Source organism: Mauremys mutica, chromosome 4 (assembly GCF_020497125.1).
Source record: "Mauremys mutica isolate MM-2020 ecotype Southern chromosome 4, ASM2049712v1, whole genome shotgun sequence".
Taxonomy (NCBI): domain Eukaryota; kingdom Metazoa; phylum Chordata; order Testudines; family Geoemydidae; genus Mauremys; species Mauremys mutica.
In genome coordinates this window covers 155,855,157-155,876,292 of record NC_059075.1, presented here as the reverse complement: position 1 = coordinate 155,876,292, position 21,136 = coordinate 155,855,157, and the positions used below count along the sequence as shown (strand labels likewise).

Below are 21,136 nucleotides of genomic sequence, written 5' to 3'. Positions count from 1 at the left end.
CGGGAAATCGTCCAGGCTGAATGCAAACCAGGGGTGCCCGGTCCCTCCAGTAGGGAGAGAGGGGACCCCCCAGAATTCCCCCTCCCTGTGGGGGGGGAGCCCCACAAACACTCCAGACCCCCCCAGCCTCAGGGCTCTGTCCTTTATTGACCCCCGGGCAGCGGGAGAGACACAACAGCCAGTGCAGTTTGTCTTGCGGGGGCACTGCTGCGGGGAAGCTCGCAGCGTGGGGGACAGGGTCTGTCCGGGGGGAGTCGTACCCGGCGTCTGGCCGGCATCACAGCTCCATCTCCTCCGGCCGTGCCCCCTGGCCCAGGGGGAGCAGCGGGGGGGCCGCCAGGGGGCTGGGGGGCAGCAGGAGGGTCCGGATGGAGTGGGGCACCCGGCTCCCCGGCGGGGTCCACAGCACCAGCTCGGCGGAGGGGCTCCTGGGGCAGGGGAAGGAGACAGGCGTTAGGTAATGCAATCCCGTCCCGCCCCCGTCCCGCCCCTCCATGGGGCAATACTCACAGGTACTGCAGGGGGCCCGGCCCCGCCAGGCCGAGGGGGGTGCAGTCGGCCATGCTGAACTCCCCCTCCAGCACCACGCTGCCCCCCTCGGCCTCCGCCCCGCCGGCGTCCTCGCTCCCTCCAGCCGGGGGCAGCCTGCGGGGGGAACACACGGTGCTGAGATGCTCTGGGGCGAGTCCCCCGTTCCCCACGGCCCGATGCTCCCCGGCCCCGGGTACCTCTGCTCCGGCTGCGGGCAGCGGGCGTAATCCTGCACCCACTGCGCCCAGGCAGGGTCGGGCGCCGGGCCGCGGGCGGGCAGCCCGTTGCCGCTGTAGACGTGGTCGTTCTCCAGGCTCAGCGTGTTGAACCGAGCCGCCATCTTCTCCTCCGACAGGAACTGCTTCGGGCCGGGCCGCCTGCGGGGAGGGAAAGGGCAGCTCCCAGAATGCACTGCGCTCCGTCGCGCCAAGCTGGGGGGCTGCAGGGCGCCGCTCACCCCAAGACGGGGCTTCCCAGCATGCATTGCGCACAGGCAGGAGCGGCGCCAGGGGTTTTGGCGCCCTAGGCGGGGGTCCTTCCGCGCTCCCGGTCGTTGGCGGCAATTCTGCGGCGGGTCCCGGAGCGAGTGAAGGACCCGCTGCAGAATTGCCACCGAAGACCCGGAGCGCGGAAGGACCCCCCGCCACTGAATTGCTGGCCCCCCCCAAATCTTGGCGCCCCAGTCGCCTAAATGGCAGTGCCGGCCCTGCACCCAGCCATGCCAAGCCTTGGGCGCCTGAGCTCCCTTGGGACCAGTCCGGCCAAGCCGGAGAGCTCCCAGAAGCCATTGCAGCACCTCACGCCAAGGCCGGGGTGTTACCTAGCAGCTGTGTTCTTGGGGAACCCGGGCGCGGGGCCCAGCCTGCCTGACTCCCGAGACCCCCGCCCCCAGCCTCTGCTGGAACCAAATCTGCTGCTAAGGCCATGGGAGACCCCCCTAAACCCTGGGATAAGGGGGACAGGATTAAGGAAACTCCCCTGGCCTCATCTGCATGGAAGACGGGCCAAGGAGACAGCACCGATAGCACGCCCAATGGAGCCGCAGGGAACTCTGGGACCGGGAAGCAGTGCATGATGGGGGATCTCTGCTCCAGATGTTAATGAACCCACCTGCACACCCCCAATTCTAGTAACGAATCCTTGATTGGGATCCAAACGAGCGACACTCCCTAATTGCACTGTGAGCTCCCGGGAAGGAACATCAGCCACCGCCAGGCATGAGCAGCTCCCGTTGGCGTGAACAAAACAACTCTGGGATCCTGCCTCCAGCCACCAGTTTACCCATAAACAAACCTCAGTGTTCTCCCTCCAGCCATTCTTGTGTCTCTCCAAAACCCCTCCCCGCGCTCCGGTCAGTGCTCTGAGGCCTGGCTCCAGCTCTGCCTCAGTTCCCCTGCGACTCCATCTTCTCCTGACTGATCGTGCCGGGGGCTCTGCCTGGCTCCGGCCCTCCGGAGCCCAGCTCCCACCCCCACCCCGGACCCCCGATCGAGTGAAGCTCCCCGGCGCGGTGAGAACCAGCTCGCGCTAGGTGGAGCCGTCTGACCCTGCCCTGTGGGATCAGTTCTCGTTTGCTAAACCCGACTTTTATAACCAAACGTAAGTCTCGGGTGGGGCCGGGTTAGTCTGTACCCACAAAACCAACGAGGGGTCCGGCCCCTGAGAGACGAACCGATTTCTTTGGGCAGAAGCTTTCGTGGGTAAAACCCCCTTCTTCAGCTGCACGGAGTGAGAATTACAGCCGCGGGCGTTATGAAAGCTTCTGCCCAAAGAAATCGCTTCGTCTCTCAGGGGCCACCGGACTCCTTGTTGTTTTAATCAAATTTAAGGCCGATTTAATTTTATCACTGTTGTGTTTGGCTCCCCTGGTATGGTTCTTCCCTGGCCATAAATAACGTTCATGGTTAAGCTGGTTGCGTCTCTCTCTCTGTCTCCCCCTCGTGGGGTTTTTTGGTTTCCTCTCGCTCTGCAGCAGCGCTGCTCGTAGCTAAGCTAAAGACCCCTGCTGCGCCCCCAAATCCGGTGGGGTTTGCTCAGCCAGTGGGTTACGACCAGACCTGTGATGTGTGTGTAAGACCCCGGCCCTGGGAGCCGAGGCCTGCGGGATACCCCATGGGGAGGGGATTGCAGCAGGGAGAAGCAGGGCTCCGTAGGAGCACAAGGGACACAAGCAGCACTGACCCGCCCCCAGGAGAGTGACCCCAATAAATGAGCGCACCCCAATGTAACAGGCAAAGCTGGCAACGGGTCTCCTGGGCTGCACTGTGCCTAGCCGCATGAGGCCAGGAACCTCCCAGCATGCACTGCACTGAGTTACGCCAAGAGAGGGGACTCCCAGCATGCACTGCCCCCAGTTCTGCCAAGCCCCGGGGCTCCCAGCATGCACTGCCCCCACTCATGCCAACCGGGGGAGCTCTCAGAAAGTCCCACCCTCGGTCCTGACAAGTAGGGATCACCCAGCATGCACTGCGGCCAGGCTGTGGTGAGGAGCCAGGCAGGGTTTAACCAGGAAGGGGGATGAAGGCCAATATAGGGGAGGACCCCCAGGCCTCCCCCACTGATGTCACCCCCCATCACTCACTGCTCCTCCTTGTCCAGGCGGCGCTTGAGGGCCAGTGATGCCACGTGGGGCGGCTGGCGGGTGCTGAAACAGGAGGAGAGAGTTAAAATCAGGGGGTCCCAGCTTCCCGTCCCAGTTCTTTCAGTCCCAGCTGCCCCCCGTATGCTCACCATGGCAGGGCCACGCCCGTGAAGCTGACCAGCCCCTGATCCCGAGCGGCCCAGGGCATCCTGCGGGGCACCTCCTGCTTCCAGTCAGGGGCCGGGGTCGTGCAGCGGGGGGAGCCCAGCCACGGGCGGCGGCTCCAGCCCATGGCCCCCACTAGGAAGGGGCAGCGCCGGGGCTCGAGGTCACCGCCGCCCCCGGCTGCCAGGGTGGGGGACCCATCCACGGGTCATCGCCTGGGGAGACAAGGGAGAGAGAGTTACACTCGCAGCAACCCGCCGATGGGCTCACCCGGCCCTGCGCGGCTCCCCAGGCGCATAGCCGCCAGATGGACCGAGCTGCTGGGCTCCCAGCATGCATTGCGCCAGGTCATGTCAAGCTGAGGGGCACCCTGGATGCACTGGGGTGAGGGGTCACGCCAAGCCATGAGGCTCCCAGGATGCACTGGGTTGGGTCATGCTGGGCTGAGGGGCTCCCAGGATGCACTGAGGGGGGGGTCAAACCAAGCTGAGGGGCTCCCTGGATGCACTGGGGTGAGGGGTCACGCCAAGCCATGAGGCTCCCAGGATGCACTGGGTTGGGTCACACCGGGCCGAGGGGTTTTCAGGATGCACTGGGGTGGGTCACACCAAGCTGAGGGGTTCCCAGGATGCAGTGGGGTGGGTCATGCTGGGCCGAGGGGCTCCCAGGATGCACTGGGGCGGGTCACGCCAAGCTGAGGGGCTCCCAGGATGCACTGGGGCGGGTCATGCCAGGCTGTGGGCCTCCCAGGATGCACTGGGGCGGGTCACGCCAAGCTGAGGGGCTCCCAGGATGCACTGGGTGGGTCATGCCAGGCTGTGGGGCTCCCAGGATGCACTGGGGCGGGTCATGCCAGGCTGTGGGGCTCCCAGGATGCACTGGGGTGGGTCACGCCAAGCCGAGGGGCTCCCAGGATGCACTGGGCGGGTCATGCCAGGCTGTGGGCCTCCCAGGATGCACTGGGGTGGGTCACGCCAAGCCGAGGGGCTCCCAGGATGCACTGGGGCGGGTCATGCCAGGCTGTGGGGCTCCCAGGATGCACTGGGGCGGGTCACGCCCGGCTGAGGGGCTCCCAGGATGCATTGCACCCAGGCACAACCCCATGAAAAGATGGGGCGGGACTTAAAGAGGGGGCGTGGCTAGAAGCAGGGGGCGGGGCTGCAGTTCGGAGGGCACGCCACAGGCCGGAGTCGGGCCCGTGCGCATGCGCAGAGCGACGCCGGGTGTGGCGGTTGCCGCCTGGGCGCGCGGCTTAGACCGTTCGTCTCGCGCCGGGGGCAGCGGTTGGGCGGGGTTCGACGCATGCGCGGTACGGACCTGGCGGAGATTTTCTTCGCACCTACCAGAGTCCTTTTTCTTGCTCCCCGCCCCGCCACCTCACCGTCCGTGGGATCCTCCGCCGCGGCCTTCCGGCGGGATGCGTGCGTAACCTCCCCTGTCACGTGACGGGAGCGGGCCAATGGACTGCGGGGCCGCGGGGCCTGCCGGGAAATGTTGGCCTTGGCTTTCTGCTGGGACGAGCCCATCCGCTGCGTGGGGACTCCACTTCCCATCGGGCCCCGCGCGCGTTCGCTGCCCGAGCCTCCCCGGGCGGGGCCGCGCAGCCTGCTGGGAGCTGTAGTCCTCGCCCGGCAGGCGCGGATGGATGACGTCAGGGGAGCGCGACGCGGAGGCACGTTGTGTGAGGAGGCCGCATGGTACCTGGGGAGGTAACTGGAGCCGCAGCGCGGGCGGGGGGCGGCACCCAGCATGCACCGTGTAGGGACCAGGTGCATGCTGGGAGCCCCCCAGGTTGGCGTGACCCGACCCGGTGCATGCTGGGAACCCCCCTGGTTGGCACGACCCAGCCTGGTGCATGCTGGGACCCCCCCGGGTTGGCGTGACCCAGGCCGGTGCATGCTGGGAACCCCCCTGGTTGGCGCGACCTGCACCGGAGCATGGTGGGAGCCCCCCGGGTTGGCGCGACCGAGCTCGGTGCAGGCTGGGACCCCCCCCCCCGAGATTGGTGCATCCCGCCCCGACGCAGGCTAGGAGCCCCCCGGGTTGGCGTGACCCGTCCCGGTGCATGCTGGGAGCCCCCCGGGTTGGCGCGACCCATCCTGGTGCATGCTGGGAGCTCCCTGGGTTGGCGCGACCTGCCCCGGAGCATGCTGGGAGCCCCCCAGGTTGGCGCGACCCATCCTGGTGCATGCTGGGAGCATGTATCCCAGTACTTAACCCCCTAACCCGCGCCCTCTCCCGCCCCCAGATGGACGCCCAGCGCGCGCTGGAGCTGCTGCACATGACCGTCTTCTCCCAGAGCGTCTCACCCTGCGGCAAGTACCTGGCAGCTGGGAACAACTATGGGGAGATCGCCATCTTCAGGTAACCCCCGCCCTGCCCCCCATCGCCTCCTGCACCCCCCCCGGGGCTGCTCCCACCCACTCACCCCCTCTGCTCCCCCACAGCCTCTCGGCGGCGCTGAGCTCCGAAGCCAAGGAGGAGAGCAAGAAGCCGGTGGTGTCCTTCACAGGTAGGTGCCTCTCGGGGGCAGGGAAGTGAGGAGTGACGGGGGATTCCCAGCATGCATTGGGGCCACTTGCGCCAACCTGGGAAGAGCCCTGGGTGCTTTGTGCCCTGTGTTGCCAAGCCAGAGGGGTCCCAAGATGCATTGCACCAAGTTGGGGAGCCCCCAGCATGCATTGTGCCTGGTCACGCCAACCTGGGCAGCTCCCAGAATGCACTACCCCCAGTCACACCAAACCAGAGGGCTCCCAACATGCATTGTGCCTGGCCACGCCAAGCTGGGTAGCTCCCAGAATGCACTGCACCCAGTCATGCCAGGGAGCTCCCATCATGCACTGAATCCAGCTGCCCCAGATGCCCCGCCCCCCCTCCAGCGCTGACGCCGCCTCGCTGCCCTCCGCAGCCCACGACGGCCCGGTCTACGCCATGGTCTCCACCGAGCGGCAGCTGCTCAGCTCCGGCAACGGCGAGCTCAGGGCCTGGAACTGGAGCGACATCGTCAAGAAGGTGAGACGTGCCGCTCCCCTCCCCACCATGTCCCGGGCTCCTGGGTCCCCGCTAACGCCGCCTCCCCGGCCCCGGGCTCCTGGGTCCCCGCTAACGCCGCCTCCCCGGCCCCGGGCTCCTGGGTCCCCGCTAACGCCGCCTCCCCGGCCCCGGGCTCCTGGGTCCCCGCTAACGCCGCCTCCCCGGCCCCGGGCTCCTGGGTCCCCGCTAACGCCGCCTCCCCGGCCCCGGGCTCCTGGGTCCCCGCTAACGCCGCCTCCCCGGCCCCGGGCTCCTGGGTCCCACCTAACGCCGCCTCCCCGGCCCCGGGCTCCTGGGTCCCACCTAACGCCGCCTCCCCGGCCCCGGGCTCCTGGGTCCCACCTAACGCCGCCTCCCCGGCCCCGGGCTCCTGGGTCCCACCTAACGCCGCCTCCCCGGCCCCGGGCTCCTGGGTCCCACCTAACGCCGCCTCCCCGGCCCCGGACTCCTGGGTCCTTCCTAACGCTGCGTCTCCCTCTGCCAGGGGTGCAAGGAAGCCTGGAGCCGCAGACCCCCATACAGGTGAGCCCCACCCCGTCCCCTGCCCCCACCCCCTTTGCTCTCACACTCCCCCTCTCTCTCCTGCGCCAGGAGTAGCCTGGAGGTGCCTGAGATCAACAGCCTGCAGCTGAACCCCAAGGTGAGCCGCCGTGCATTGTGGGAAGGGGGGCGCCCCTCCGTCTCCCAGCCCCCCCTCACCTGCTGTCTCTCTGCCCTTCCCCCGCAGGATAACAGCATCCTGCTGGCCGGGGGCGACTGTGCCGTGCACGCCATGGACCTGGAGTCCGGCACCTTCACCGTGAGTGGGGGGGGGGGGGGGGCACGGGAGTCTGTGGGGGCAGCGACGGGCCACCAGGGGGAGCCCCCCTCCCTCACTGCTGGGGAAATGGGCAGGGACCCACTGAAACGGGAGGGGAGCGTCTGTCTGTCCCTGTCCACCCCCGTCTGTCTGTCCCCGTCCACCCCCGTCTGTCTGTCCCTGTCTGTGTGCCCGTCCTCCCGTCTGTCCGTCCCCCTCCGCCCACTCTCTCTGCCTGTCTCCGCAGCACGCGCTCCGGGGGCACAGCGACTACGTGCACTGCCTGGCGCTGCGGGACCAGTCCCAGGAGTGTCTGTCGGGCAGTGAGGACGGCACCGTGCGCATGTGGGGTGAGGAGCCGCGTCGTGACACCCAGCTCCAGCCTGAGCTCCCGGGCGGGTCTGTGGGCTGGGGCAGGGGCTGGCTTGGAGCCCGGGGCCCTCTCCATGTCCGCCGGGATGGGGGGGGCGGGGGGCCTCAGGCTGAGCGGTGATAATGGCCCATCCTGCCGCTGTCTCTCTGCCGGGGGCCCCGCCCCCCCTCACGCCGAGTTCTCTGTCGCAGATCTACGCACCGGGGCGCAGGTCCAGCTCATCGAAGTGCATAAATACGAGGTAACAACAGCTCCCCCCGCCCGTTCTAACCACCAGACCCCACTCCCCGCCCAGAGCTGGGGAGAGAACCCAGGAGTCCTGGCTCCCAGTCCCCCCTGCTCTAACCCACCAGCCCCCACTCCCCTCCCAGAGCTGGGGAGAGAACCCAGGAGTCCTGGCTCCCAGCCCCCCCTGCTCTAACCCACCAGCCCCCAATCACCTCCCTCAGCCAGGAGAGAACCCAGGAGTCCTGGCTCCCAGCCCCGCCCCCAACCAGCCCCCACTCCCCTCCCAGAGCCAGGAGAGAACCCAGGAGTCCTGGCTCCCAGCCCCCCTGCCCTAACCCACCAGCCCCCACTCCCCTCCCAGAGCCGGGGAGAGAACCCAGGAGTCCGGGCTCCCAGCCCCCCTGCTCTAACCCACCAGCCCCCACTCCCCTCCCAGAGCCGGGGAGAGAACCCAGGAGTCCTGGCTCCCAGCCCCCCCTGCTCTAACCCACCAGCCCCCACTCCCCTCCCAGAGCCGGGGAGAGAACCCAGGAGTCCTGGCTCCCAGCCCCCCCTGCTCTAACCCACCAGCCCCCACTCCCCTCCCAGAGCTGGGGAGAGAACCCAGGAGTCCTGGCTCCCAGCCCCCCCTGCTCTAACCCACCAGCCCCCACTCACCTCCCTCAGCCAGGAGAGAACCCAGGAGTCCTGGCTCCCAGCCCCGCCCCCAACCAGCCCCCACTCCCCTCCCAGAGCCAGGAGAGAACCCAGGAGTCCTGGCTCCCCTGCCCAACCCATCAGCCCCCACTCCCCTCCCAGAGCTGGGGAGAGAACCCAGGAGTCCTGGCTCCCAGCCCCCCTGCCCTAACCCACCAGCCCCCACTCCCCTCCCAGAGCTGGGGAGAGAACCCAGGAGTCCTGGCTCCCAGCCCCCCTGCCCTAACCCACCAGCCCCCACTCTCCTCCCAGAGCTGGGGAGAGAACCCAGGAGTCCTGGCTCCCAGCCCCCCTGCTCTAACCCACCAGCCCCCACTTCCCTCCCAGAGCCAGGGAGAGAACCCAGGAGTCCGGGCTCCCAGCCCTCCTGCTCTAACCCACCAGCCCCCACTTCCCTCCCAGAGCCAGGGAGAGAACCCAGGAGTCCTGGCTCCCAGCCCCCCCTGCTCTAACCCACCGGACCCCACTGCTCCCCCCATAATGGTCCCTCCTTCCCCTCCCCCAGGAATGCAGCCGGCCCCAGCACGGGAAGTGGATCCGGTGCCTGGCGACAGACTGTGACTGGATGGTGCGTGAGTTCTCAGCAGGGGGCGCTGGGGGCTCTGGTTTGGGGCCCCTCCCCGCGGCGCCTGGGCTGGTAAAGTCACCACCTCCCCAGCTGCGTGAGACCAGGGGGCTGTGGGGAGGTGCCATGCCGGGCCCCGTCGTGCGAGGCTGGGGGGGCTGCGGGGCCGGTCCGTGCGAGGCCGGGGGGGCTGCGGGGCCGTGCCATGCTGGGCCCCGTCGTGCGAGGCCGGGGGGGCTGCGGGGCCGGTCCGGGCGAGGCTGGGGGGGCTGCGGGGCCGAGCCCTGCTGGGCCCCGTCGTGATAGGCTCGGGCGGCTTCGGCGCCGGTCCGTGCTAGGCCGGGGGGGCTGCGGGGCCGTGCCATGCGGGGCCCCGGGGGGCGAGGGGGGGGGGGCTGCGGGGCCGGTCCGGGCGAGGCTGGGGGGGCTGCGGGGCCGGGCTGGGGGGGCTGCGGGGCGGTGCCTTGCCGGGCCCCGTCGGGCGAGGCCGGGGGGGCTGCGGGGCCGGTCCGTGCGAGGCCAGGGGGGCTGCGGGGCCATGCCATGCCGTGCCCCGTCGTGCGAGGCTGGGGGGGCTGCGGGGCCGTGCCATGCCGGGCCCCGTCGTGCGAGGCCGGGGGGGCTGCGGGGCCGGTCCGGGCGAGGCTGGGGGGGCTGCGGGGCCGGGCTGGGGGGGCTGCTGGGCCGTGCCATGCCGGGCCCCGTCGTGCGAGGCTGGGGGGGCTGCGGGGCTGGGCTGGGCGAGGCCGGGGGGGCTGCGGGGCCGGGCCGGGCGAGGCCGGGGGGGCTGCGGGGCCGGGCCATGCCGTGCCCCGTCGTGCGAGGCTGGGGGGGCTGCGGGGCCGTGCCATTCCGGGCCCCGTCGTGCGAGGCTGGGGGGGCTGCGGGGCCGGTCCGGGCGAGGCTGGGGGGGCTGCGGGGCCGGTCCGGGCGAGGCTGGGGCGGCTGCGGGGCCGTGCCATGCCGGGCCCCGTCGTGCGAGGCTGGGGGGGCTGCGGGGCCGGTCCGGGTGAGGCCGGGGGGGCTGCGGGGCCGTGCCAGGCCCCGTCGTGCAAGGCCGGGGGTTCCCAGGATGCACTGGGCCTGGTAGCCGTTTCCCCCTGGCTGCGAGGGGTTGGCCTGAGAAGCAGAGGCTGATGGGATACAGGGGGAGCGGGGCTGTGGGGGTCTCTGCGGCGTCTGACCCCGTCTCTCCCCCAGGTGTGCGGGGGGGGCCCGGCGCTCACCCTCTGGCACTTGCGCTCCGTGACCCCCACCACGGTCTTCCCCCTGCCCCACTGCCAGCAGCACGTCATGTTCTACCAGGACCTGGTGAGTGCCCCCCACCCTGCGCCCCCCGCTCTGCGCCAGCCCCGGGCTCGTCCCGGCCTCCTCCTTCTCCTCCTCCCCGCCGGCTCGTCCCCGACCGGCCCGGCCCCTTCCCGGCACGCGCTGGGCGGGCGGGCGCGGGGCCGCTTCTCCTCCCCTGGGTGGGCGGGCGCGGGGCCGCTTCTCTCCCCTGGGTGGGCGTTCCTTCCTTCCTCCCTCCCTCCCTCCCTTCCTTCCTTCCTTCGTTTTCTTCCCCCGTTTCGTTCGTTCTTCCTATTGCCCTGCGGGTTCGTTCACGTTTTTCATTGACTTACTCGTTTGTTCTCCTCCCTGGTTCATTCGTTCTCCTCCTTGGTTCATTCTTTTTACTGATTCGTTCACCCGCTTTCTTCTTTCTTTCTGTTCCCCAATTCATTCATCTGTTCGTTCATTTTATTCAGTCTTTCTAGCATTCATTCGTTCTCCTCCCCGGTTCATTCGTCCGTTCTTTCTATTTCTCCATTTGGGCCATTTTCATTCTTTCCTTCTCTTATTGTTCACTCCTCACTGGGGTTCTTTGTTCATTTGTTCTTCTCCCGTTTGTCTTCATTTTTCTCTGCGTTCTTCCTTCCTCCCTCCCCCTGGGGCACCTGCCATTGGTCACCGTCGTTCTTTTCTCCTTCCTTCGTTCTCTTGCCCTGTCCATTCTCTTCTCCGTTCGTTCCCACCTTCGTTCTGGTTTCCCTCCGTTCAGCCTCTTCCTCCCTGGTTTTATTTCCCTTTTTTCCCGTTCGTTCTGTTCTCCGGTTGGTTTGTTCATTTGTTCTTTGTTCATTGTTTTCTTTCTGTTACCCTCCCGTCCTTGTCCTGCCCTCGTCGCTCGCTCTCTTCCCCGGCGTGTTCATTTGTTCGCTTCGTTCTCGCCCAGTGGCTCTGGGACGTTTGCACTTCGCTAGCCGGCCTCTGAGCGCGACCCCCTTATACACTAAAAACACTCTTGTGTATTTAACACCACTCTAAATGCTGGAGGCAACGCGGGGTTTGGGGTGGAGGCTGGCAGCTCCCGACCCCCCATGTAATAACCTCGCGCCCCTGAGGGTCCGACCCCCAGTTTGAGACCCCCTGGTCCAGCCCTTGGTTCCTTCGTCTTTCGTTCTGTCCCCCAGGTCGTTCTTTCACTCGTTCTTTCTTCGTTCCTTCTCTCCCGTTTCTTCATTTGATGTCGGAGGTTCTTCCCCTCCGTCCTGTTCCCGAGTTCGGCTCCTCGTTCGTTCCCGTTGGTCCGTTCCCGGCGGCTCCGTTTCTCCGGTTGGTCCCGTTCCCCCTTTCGCTTGTTCTGTTAGTGCTGCGTCCGGTCAGCCTGGTCCCCTCTCTTCTTCCCATCCCCCCGCTCGGTCATTCCCGCCGGTCTCCCCCGGGGGCTCCCGCTAACCCCCCCCGCCCCGTCTCTGCCCCCCAGATCCTCTCGGCAGGGCACAGCCCGGCCATCAACCACCTGCAGATCAGCGGGGAAGTCAGGGCGCAGATCCCCTGCACGCCCCGCTCCGTCCACTCGCTCTGCCTCAACGAGCGCTCCCCGGAGCACAAGGTAGGGGGCGCCCCACGCGCGGGGGCTGGGAGGGACACGGCTCGGGGGGGGGGGGATTGGAGTGGGGGAGGAGCTGGGAGTGAGGTGGGAGAGACACGGGGCGGGGCTGAGAATGCAATGGGAGGGGCTGGGAGAGGAGGCGGGGCCTGGAGCTGGGGGCGGGGCTGCGATTGGAGTGAGGGGAAGGTACTTAACTGGGGGGGCTTGGAGCGGAGTCAGGCATCTAGTCAGAGGGGAGGGGGAGGACAGGGGGCTGGGAAGGGGGGGCTTGGGGCAGGGACTAATCCAGCCCCAAAGGGGACCCCAGGATCCTGCCCACACTGACTCTCTGCCCCCTCCCCCCCCCCATTGGTCTGACCCCCAGGTGCTGACGGCCGCCGGGAGCAGCCACAAAGTCGACGTCTTCACCAACTTCAGCTACCGGGCGTTTTCCCTCTGCTTCGCGTAGAGCCCCCCCAGCGCCCCCCCATTCCCCACCCCTGATCCCCACCCCCAGGACCCCCAATCCCCTTCTCCCACCCCAGAGCCCCCCAAGGCACCTGTCCCTGCTCCCTTTTGTTTTTTTCTCTTGTTTGTTTTATTAATAAAATCCGGGTGACCCCCCCCCCGCCCGTCTCTGTGCCCCGGGGCTGCTGCGGATCAGGGGTTTGGCTGGAAGATCTGGAGGTGGGGGGTGTGTGCACGGAGCAGTCGCCCCACAGATCTGGGGGTGCACCGAGGTGGTGTTTGACGTGGGGGGCAGGGAGTGCGTTTAGCCAGCCTGTGTTGCCCAGAGCCGTGAGGAGCCAGGGGCGGAGAACCCAGCCGGGCCCCTGGCACGGGCCATGCAGCCAGCTCCGGCCTCGCTGACTGCGCCCAGCTCTGGGGTGCGACCTGCTGCCGGTTCGTCACAGCTCGCGGTACAGCGCCTCCTCCCCGGCCGCCGGGCTCGGGGCTCTCTCTGCCCGGTAGCCGGCCCTGGGGCGTCTGCGGCTGGGGGCCTGGCTCCAGGCTCATCCCCGGGTCGCTCGCAGCCCGGGCTGCTGGGGAGCCTGCAGCTGCTGGGACTCTGGGGTGGGCGGCTCAGCGGGGACCCCGCGAGGGGAATGGGGGCGACACCGGCGATCGCAGGGGGAGCCGGCCTGGATCAGAGAAGGAGCCCTGGGGTCCTGGTCCCGAGCTACGGGCAGCAGGAGATGCTGGAGCTGAGTCTGAACGTGGGAGGTTCTGTAACGGGTGTGACGGCGGGGAACTGCCCCGGGAGCCAGGCAGCAAATCCTCCGTCAGAGGCAACCCCCCCCTTGAGAGAGAGATCACTTGATCATTGCCTGTTAGGTTCACTCCCTCAGGGGCACCTGGCATTGGCCACTGTCGATAGACAGATACTGGGCTAGATGGACCTTTGGTCTGACCCGGTACGGCCTTTCTTATGTTCTTATGTTATGTTCTTGCTCCACCAGGCCCCCCTCCCCTCGCCTCCCCTCCCAGAGCCGGGGAGAGAACCCAGGAGTCCTGGCTCCCAGCCCCCCCGCTCTCACCCACCAACCCCTCCCAGAGCCGGGGAGAGAACCCAGGAGTCCTGGCTCCCAGCCCCCCTGCTCTCACCCACCAGCCCCCACTCCCCTCCCAGAGCCGGGGAGAGAACCCAGGAGTCCTGGCTCCCAGCCCCCCCTGCTCTAACCACCAGCCCCCACTCCCCTCCCAGAGCTGGGAGAGAACCCAGGCGTCCTGGCTCCCAGCCCCTTTGACTCTCACCAGCTGGGGTCTGGCCCCCTTAGCTCAGTCGTTCTCAATCTCACAAGGAACCCAAAGTTGGGGGCTGTTTGCTCCTTTGTGCCCCATGTTCCAGGCCTGGGTCCCTCCGTCCCGGCCTCATGGGACCTTTCCCACGGCAGCGGGTCCCGTGTCCACAGGGCTGAGCCGGGCCCAGCCCCGGGCACCAGGATTCACACGACTGGGCTCACTCCCCGGGCCAGGGCTGGACCTGGGATCTGTTTCTGCTCTTCCGCCCCCTGCTGGGTGACCTAGGGCGAGGGGCTCCATGGCTGCGTGCCTCGGTTTCCCCGTCTGGCCAGTGGGGGAAGGGCGGGGGCCGAGCCGGGCTGCAGCGCTGCGTCCCACGAGCCGGGCTCGTCTGTGTAACGTTTACGTTGTGGTGGGGGCCTGGGGACCAGCCTGGCAAAGGGGGGGGTGGGCGCTCGGTTTGCGTGACTCCATTCCCGGGGGGGGATCAGATCGGAGGTTTCCCGGCGCTTGCTGCCTGGTTCCCAGTCTGTGCTGGTTGGGAACACGTTCCCGAGTGTGGGAAGCGGGGAGGGGAAAGGGCCCTTCCCCCCCCCGGCTGGCCGAGGCAGCGAGAGGCTGTGAAAAGGGGGGTGTTGGCCCCGTCTGGGTGAGACGTGGCTTCCCCTGACCTGCGCAGGGCTGGGCCAGTGGCCCACACAGGAATTGGGGGGTTAAAAAGGGAGAGAACATTTACCTTTTTTTTGAGGGTTTAAATAGCCCCACCCGATCCCCCCTCCTCCCCCGTTGGGGTTCCGGGGGGGGGAATATTTAGGGGCGTCTGAGGAGGAGGATTTTGCGTAGGTCAAACCCCAAACCCTGTGGCCATGGGGCTGAAAGCCGGGGGTGCCGGCCGGGGGGGGCGTTCTCCAGCGATTGTATCGGTGACCCAAATATCACAGCCCAGGGCGGTGAGGCCGGCGCCTCTGGGACGGGTGGGACTGAGCCACCCCCTCAGGCAGCCTGGCAGAATCCCCAGCCGCCTTTCAGGGCTTTGGCTCCTGCGAGCTCAAGGACTGAGTCAATCTCCTGCCAGGCGCCGGACTAACGAGGGAGCCTAATTCCCTTGGCTTGTGCCACGCGGCGCCTGGGCAGCCCGCGCTGGCAGTGCCAAGGGCAGGGCAGGCTGCAGCCGGGGGAGGCTGGTGGGTAACACTGAAGTGAAACCCCCCCACCCGTTACGCCCGGTGCTCCCTGATTTCCCCCCCCCCCCGGTTACTGCCGCGGTTCTCACTTGTGTGCTGGGGACCGTCACACAGCAAACCTCCAAGTGCGACCCCCCCGTGTACATTAAAACCTCCTTTCAATATATTGAACGCCATTAGAAATGCTGGAGGCAAAGTGGGGTTTGGGGTGGAGGCTGACAGCTCACGACCCCCCCCATGTAATAACCTTGTGACCCCCTCAGTTTGAGACCCCCTGGGTTATTGAGAAGCTGAAAAAAGCCTTCAACCCCCCCCCCCCCCATTACTGCATTCCAGTTCTCTGGCTCCCAGCCAGCACCAGGTCCAGTGCAGGGAGAAGTTACCTAAAAACTCTGCTCACGCTACAAAATGTCCTTCCCACCCCAAAGGGCCGCCACGTTGCCAGGTCAATGTTAGTTTGGATTTTATGCCAAATCCCGCGCTGCCGGCCAGTCCTCAGCGTCTAACCCGAAGGGTTTAGTGGCAAAGAACAAGAGGAGAGTTGCTCAGTGGTAACGAACGCAGACCTCAGAGTCCAGGAATCAGGTCGTTAGCAGCGCTGGGGAGGTCGCTGGCTAGAAAGTCCCCCTGGAGCCACCCCCGGCTGGGCTGGGCCAGGCTGTCCCCTGCTCAGAGCTTTGGCAGAGAAGTGACTCCGGAGCGGAGAGAAGCAGGATTGAGACACACTGGAGCTGATGCAGCTGCCATGTCCTTTGCCATGCGGCTCGTCCGTCCTCTGTCCCAAACACAGCGCGTGGCCTGGAGAACCTCTTGGGGTCTGGCCCTACATGGTTCTCCAAGCACCTTCATTGTCCAGCTGATGGTCCTTGATGGGCCATGGGACAGACTGGCTGGTGCTGCTGCCAATCTGTCGGGGGTGTCACCAGATCTACCCCCCCACACACACACCTGTAACTCACCATACAAAGGTGATAAACAGCATCATCATCCTTGGCAAATCATGACGTTTCCACTGACCCTGTACGTGGCCTCTCTGCTCAGAGTCATCGCAGTGATAGGTATTGGCGTTAATAACACCATAAAGCGTCTCCCAGGTGCCATGCAGCCGCCCAGCTTGTTTAACGATCTCTTAGCGCCGTGCAGGAGAACAGCGACGACGAGCCAGCGGAACTCACTGCTACAGGACGTCGCGGCAGCCGAGGGGGTCAGAAAACCAGGGGAGGTTTATAGGGATAATGAGAACATCCTGAGGTCTGTTAGGAGCACAATGGCCTGAGGGCTCCAGATCTTCATGCTTCAGGGCTCCAAAGCCACCTTTGCCCAGTGGCAGTCAGGAAGAAATGGCCAGTAAGGGTGGGCTATTCTCTGACTGGCCTCGAGGGTGTTGCTGAAGCAGCTGGCGACCTCGTCACCCTCGTCTCTGGGACTGTGGCAATTCCTGTCTTTCCTCGGCCCACAGACAAGGGAAGTCCCCAGGAGGGGCAGAGCTGCGTAAGCCGAGCGGTGGCCGTCGGACGAGGCGCCCTGGGATGCCACGGAGCCGGCAGCTCACAGGATCTTGAGGGGCTGCGTGTTGCCCCCCTTGTCGTGCCAGCAGGGGTCGAAGATGGGGTAGACGGGCTTGTTGTCGAAGGAGGTGTGGAAAGTGTGGATGTGGGTCAGTGTGTCGGGGTGATCGGCGTTGTAGAAGGAGACCTCCCCGTCCGTGTAGTCCAGGTAGACGCCGATGGTCTCAGGGTGGGGACAGAGATCCAGGGGCCATGGGTTGGTGTCAAATATCCAGTACTTCTTCCCGGCCCGCTGCCGGTCGTAGCCGATCAGCCAGTAGCCCTCGGCGCAGACCTTGCTAGGGGGCCACGGCCACCACTTCACGCTGATCAACCTCCCCTGCCTCCTGGCTCGGTCCGAGACCACCCCCAGGTTCCAGCGCCGCTTCCGGCCCACGGACACCTCCCAGTAGTGCTGCCCCGCGCTGAAGCTCTGCCGGGCCACCACGCAGTTCGCCGTGTCGAATCGCCTCGGGCTGGAGTCAACAAACCTTTCCTGACTGACGCATGTCACCACCTTCCCGTCCTTCGAGATCTCCAGGTTAGGGTGAGCCGTGTCCGGGTCCAGGGATAAAACTGCCTTCCCTAGAAAGTGAAAAGGGACAGAGGCTCAGGACGCCTGGGTTCTCTCCCGGCTCTGGGAGGGGAGGGGGGGCTGGTGGGTGAGAGCAGGGGGGGCTGGGAGCCAGGACTCCTGGGTTCTCTCTCCGGCTCTGGGAGGGGAGTGGGGTCTGGTGGGTGAGAGCAGTGCGGGCTGGGAGCCAGGACTCCTGGGTTCTCTCCTGGCTCTGGGAGAGGAGGGGGGGCTGGTGGGTGAGAGCAGGGGGGGCTGGGAGCCAGGACTCCTGGGTTCTCTCCGGCTCTGGGAGGGAAGTGGGGTCTGGTGGGTTAGAGCAGGGGGGGCTGGGAGCCAGGACGCCTGGGTTCTCTCCCCGGCTCCTGGAGGGGAGTGGGGTCTGGTGGGTTAGAGCGGGGGGGGCTGGGAGCCAGGACTCCTGGGTTCTCTCCCCGGCTCAGGGAGGGGAGGGGGGCTGGGAGCCAGGACTCCTGGGTTCTCTCCCCGGCTCTGGGAGGGGAGAGGAGGGGGGGGCTGGGAGCCAGGACTCCTGGGTTCTAGGCACAGATCCCAAGGCCAGAAGGGACAATTGTGATCATCTCGTCTGACCTCCTGGATTATGTAGACCAGAGACCTGCCCTAGAAGAAAATTCTCAGAGCAGAGCTTCCAGAAAACCCTCCCGTCTCGATTTTAAAAGTTGTCCTTGATGGAGAATCCCCCACGGCCCTGGGTAAATTGTTCCAAGGTTAATTCTCCTCACGGTTAAAAATTTATGTCTTATTTCCTGCCTAAGTCTGTCCAGCTTCAGCTGCCGGCCACTGGATCGCGTGGGACCTTCTCTGCTAGACCGACCGCCTGTGTTAACGGCTGGTGGTTCCCCAGGTTGGTATTTACAGGCTGGGATCAAGGCACCCGTAGCCGCTGCTCAGTGAAGCTAAATAGACCGAGCTCCTGGAGTCTCTCGCTGTCAGGCCAGTTTCTAACCCTTGAATCGTTCTCGCGGCTCTTCTCTGACCCCGCTCCAGTTTATCACCAGCCCCCTTGACTGGTGGGCACCAGACCTGGACATGGGCCCACCCAGCGCCAAATCCAGGGGAAATCCCACCTCTGCTCTGCGCCTGCTGGCGATTCCCGTGGCCCCCCACGCCGGGCTGGCCCCGGCTCCCGTTTGGCTCTGGCAGGGTGCGGAAGGGACGTGGGGGGTTCGGAGGGTCACAGCGCTGGAGGGTCGGGAGAGGCGCTGTCTGTGTTTAGCCCAATCCCAGCTGCTTTGAGCTGTGTTCTGATCACGTCACGCCCCAGCCCCTGCCCTGAACCCCCCAACCCGGAGCCGCCTCCTGCACCCCAAACCCCTCATCCCTGGCCCCAACCCAGAGCCTGCACCCCACGACCCACAGCCTGGACCTCCTCCCACATCCCAACCTCCTGCCCCAGCCCTGAGCCTCTCCCACACCCTGAACCCCTCGGCCCCACCCCGCAGCCCTCACCCCATCCCTCTGCCCCAGCCCTGACCCTCTCCTGCACCCCCAGCCCTGAGCCCCTCCCACATCCTGAACCCCTCGGCCCCACCCCGCAGCCCTCACCCCATCCCTCTGCCCCAGCCCTGACCCCCTCCTGCACCCCCAGCCCTGAGCCCCTCCCACACCCTGAACCCCTCATTCCTGGCCCCACCCAGCAGCCCTCACCCCATCCCTCTGCCCCAGCCCTGAGCCCCTCCTGCACCCCCAGCCCTGAGCCCCTCCCACACCCTGAACCCCTCATTCCCGGCCCCACCCCGCAGCCCTCACCCCATCTGTCTGCCCCAGTCCTGACCCTCTCCTGCATCCCAAACCCCTCATCTCTGGCCCCAACCCAGAGCCTGCACCCCACGACCCACAGCCTTGACCTCCTCCTGCATCCCAACCTCCTGCCCCAGCCCTGAGCCCCTCCCACACCCTGAACCCCTCGGCCCCACCCCGCAGCCCTCACCCCATCCCTCTGCCCCAGCCCTGAGCCCTTCCCACACCCTGAACCCCTCATTCCCGGCCCCACCCCACAGCCCTCACCCCATCCCTCTGCCCCAGCCCTGACCCCCTCCTACACCCCCAGCCCTGAGCCCCTCCCACACCCTGACCCCCTCATTCCCGGCCCCACCCCGCAGCCCTCACCCCATCTCTCTGCCCCAGCCCTGACCCTCTCCTGCACCCCCAGCCCTGAGCCCCTCCCACACCCTGTCCACCTCGGCCCCACCCCGCAGCCCTCACCCCATCCCTCTGCCCCAGCCCTGACCCTCTCCTGCACCCCCAGCCCTGAGCCCCTCCCACACCCTGACCCCCTCGGCCCCACCCCGCAGCCCTCACCCCATCCCTCTGCCCCAGCCCTGACCCCCCCCTGCACCCCCAGCCCTGAGCCCCTCCCACACCCTGACCCCCTCGGCCCCACCCCACAGCCCTCACCCCATCCCTCTGCCCCAGCCCTGAGCCCCTCCTGCACCCCCAGCCCTGAGCCCCTCCCACATCCTGAACCCCTCATTCCCGGCCCCACCCCACAGCCCTCACCCCATCCCTCTGCCCCAGCCCTGACCCCCTCCTGCACCCCCAGCCCTGAGCCCCTCCCACGCCCTGAACCCCTCATTCCCGGCCCCACCCCGCAGCCCTCACCCCATCCCTCTGCCCCAGCCCTGAGCGCCTCCTGCACCCCCAGCCCTGAGCCCCTCCCACACCCTGACCCCCTCATTCCTGGCCCCACCCTGCAACCCTCACCCCATCCCTCTGCCCCAGCCCTGAGCCCTTCCCACACCCTGAACCCCTCATTCCTGGCCCCACCCAGCAGCCCTCACCCCATCCCTCTGCCCCAGCCCTGAGCCCCTCCTGCACCCCCAGCCCTGAGCCCCTCCCACACCCTGAACCCCTCATCCCCAGCTCTGTTGGGACATGGGCATCAACAATTTTCTTCAACTGAGTCACCGGAAAAAAAGTTTGAAAACCACTGGTGGAGGATACTGCTTGGGCAGACCTCCAAGGAAAACAGAGGGTGCTGCAGGGAGCGGGATAGGGCTGTGATAGGGGGCGCTGTGCAGTGGGGCTGGGGGCTCAGCAGGGGGCGCTCTCCCCTGGCAGCCAGGGCCGGCCCCGATGCCCCAGTGCGGCGCTAGGGGGCGCTGTGCTGTAGGGAGCAGAGTGAAGGCTCAGCAGGGGGCGCTCTCCCCTGGCGGCCAAGGCTGGCCCCGATGCCCCAGTGCGGCGCTAGGGGGCGCTGTGCTGACGGGAGCAGGGCAGGGCTCAGCAGGGGGCGCTCTCCCCTGGGGGTCAGGGCTGGCCCCATTGCCCCAGTGCGGCGCTAGGGGGCGCTGTGCTGTGGGGAACGGGGCAGGGCTCAGCAGGGGGCGCGCTCCCCTGGCGGCCAAGGCTGGCCCCGATGCCCCAGGTAGGCACCAGGGGGCGCTGTGCTGCAGGGAGGGGCATTTCTGCACAAGGCTACGATTTTGTGGGGGGCGTTTTTAGTCACTGTCACAGGTCGTGGGCAATAAACACTCGGTCACGGACGCCCAGGCCGGCTGCCTGGGGCTGGTCACGGAGGTCACGTAAAATCACGGAATCCGCAACTAATCTGTAGCCTTATCTCTGCGCCTCCAGACACGAATATTTTCTTTTTTGCAACTCTTCCCCCCGCCCATCCCCAGCCTCCCCACTGAGCCGCTGTGGGGCCTGGGCATCGCGGTGCGTTTACATGGTGGTTCAGAGGCAGCGGGGCCGGGCCGCCGGCCTGGCTCACCGGGCGTGAGCTGCAAAGCTCCGGCTTACCAGGGAAACGGCTTCGGGGGAGATTTTTCCACATTCTGGTTTCAGGAGTCCCAGCGCGCGGCTGCCAGGATGGGGCGGAGGTGGGGGAAGGTCGGGGGCTTTCCTGGTGGATAAATGGCAGACATTAAAAAGTGAGAAAAGGGAACAAAAGATGGTTAAGTGAGAAAGAGACTAGCCCTGCCCACTAGTGCCCACTCCCCTCCCAGAGCCGGGAGAGAACCCAGGAGTCCTTGCTCCCAGCCCCCTCTGCTCTAACCACCAGCCCCCACTCCACTCCCAGAGCCAGGAGAGAACCCAGGAGTCCTGGCTCCCAGCCCCCTCTGCTCTAACCACCAGCCCCGCTCCCCTCCCAGAGCCGGGGAGAGAACCCAGGAGTCCTGGCTCCCAGCCCCCCCTGCTCTAACACACCAGCCCCTGCTCCCATCCCAGAGCCAGGAGAGAACCCAGGAGTCCTGGCTCCCAGCCCCCTCTGCTCTAACCACCAGCCCCCACTCCCCT

General features: G+C 66.8%; 3 protein-coding genes across 6 annotated transcripts; 1 reads left to right on the top strand and 2 right to left on the bottom strand.

Moving 5' to 3' along the window:
- Window positions 1-127: 127 nt before the first annotated feature.
- LOC123367898 lies at window positions 128-4,768 on the bottom strand. Of its 2 annotated transcripts, none has more exons than XM_045012209.1 (6): window positions 4,621-4,768; window positions 3,262-3,492; window positions 3,113-3,175; window positions 729-908; window positions 511-645; window positions 128-428 (listed from the first exon to the last, which is right to left on the bottom strand). In XM_045012209.1, the coding sequence occupies exons 2-6, from the start codon at window positions 3,402-3,404 to the stop codon at window positions 278-280; spliced, it is 672 nt and encodes a 223-aa protein (XP_044868144.1). In that variant the 5' UTR covers window positions 3,405-3,492; window positions 4,621-4,768; the 3' UTR covers window positions 128-277. The 2 variants fall into 2 exon arrangements, with proteins under 2 accessions (XP_044868144.1, XP_044868145.1); XM_045012210.1 differs by having other exon boundaries at window positions 4,595-4,746.
- On the top strand, window positions 4,476-12,322 carry LOC123367897 (THO complex subunit 6 homolog). 3 transcript variants are annotated; one of them, XM_045012205.1, is made up of 13 exons: window positions 4,476-4,586; window positions 5,526-5,641; window positions 5,725-5,789; window positions 6,186-6,289; window positions 6,795-6,832; window positions 6,902-6,950; window positions 7,038-7,109; window positions 7,357-7,459; window positions 7,674-7,723; window positions 8,912-8,974; window positions 10,172-10,282; window positions 11,718-11,846; window positions 12,211-12,322. In XM_045012205.1, the coding sequence occupies exons 1-13, from the start codon at window positions 4,482-4,484 to the stop codon at window positions 12,292-12,294; spliced, it is 1,089 nt and encodes a 362-aa protein (XP_044868140.1). In that variant the 5' UTR covers window positions 4,476-4,481; the 3' UTR covers window positions 12,295-12,322. The 3 variants fall into 3 exon arrangements, with proteins under 3 accessions (XP_044868140.1, XP_044868142.1, XP_044868143.1); XM_045012207.1 differs by lacking the exon at window positions 4,476-4,586 and adding an exon at window positions 4,773-4,949; XM_045012208.1 differs by lacking the exon at window positions 4,476-4,586 and adding an exon at window positions 4,808-4,986.
- A 3,837-nt stretch (window positions 12,323-16,159) lies between these two features.
- On the bottom strand, window positions 16,160-20,702 carry LOC123370183 (E3 ubiquitin-protein ligase TRIM50-like). The gene is made up of 2 exons (XM_045016476.1): window positions 20,639-20,702; window positions 16,160-16,884 (listed from the first exon to the last, which is right to left on the bottom strand). The coding sequence occupies exons 1-2, from the start codon at window positions 20,670-20,672 to the stop codon at window positions 16,301-16,303; spliced, it is 618 nt and encodes a 205-aa protein (XP_044872411.1). The 5' UTR covers window positions 20,673-20,702; the 3' UTR covers window positions 16,160-16,300.
- Window positions 20,703-21,136: the final 434 nt, after the last annotated feature.

Bases quoted from the DNA above. Each gene is read 5' to 3' on its own strand.
- LOC123367898 (XM_045012209.1), bottom strand. From the start codon at position 3,404: ATGGGCTGGAGCCGCCGCCCGTGGCTGGGCTCCCCCCGCTGCACGACC. The intron at 3,176-3,261 runs GTGAGCATACGG...CTCCTGTTTCAG, and splicing joins ACGGGCGTGGCCCTGCCATG to CACCCGCCAGCCGCCCCACG. The intron at 909-3,112 runs GTGAGTGATGGG...CCCTCCCCGCAG, and splicing joins CGCCTGGACAAGGAGGAGCA to GCGGCCCGGCCCGAAGCAGT.
- LOC123367897 (XM_045012205.1), top strand. From the start codon at position 4,482: ATGCGCAGAGCGACGCCGGGTGTGGCGGTTGCCGCCTGGGCGCGCGGC. The intron at 5,642-5,724 runs GTAACCCCCGCC...GCTCCCCCACAG, and splicing joins GGGGAGATCGCCATCTTCAG to CCTCTCGGCGGCGCTGAGCT. The intron at 6,951-7,037 runs GTGAGCCGCCGT...CTTCCCCCGCAG, and splicing joins GCCTGCAGCTGAACCCCAAG to GATAACAGCATCCTGCTGGC.
- LOC123370183 (XM_045016476.1), bottom strand. From the start codon at position 20,672: ATGTGGAAAAATCTCCCCCGAAGCCGTTTCCCTG. The intron at 16,885-20,638 runs GTAAGCCGGAGC...TTCACTTTCTAG, and splicing joins CCCCCGAAGCCGTTTCCCTG to GGAAGGCAGTTTTATCCCTG.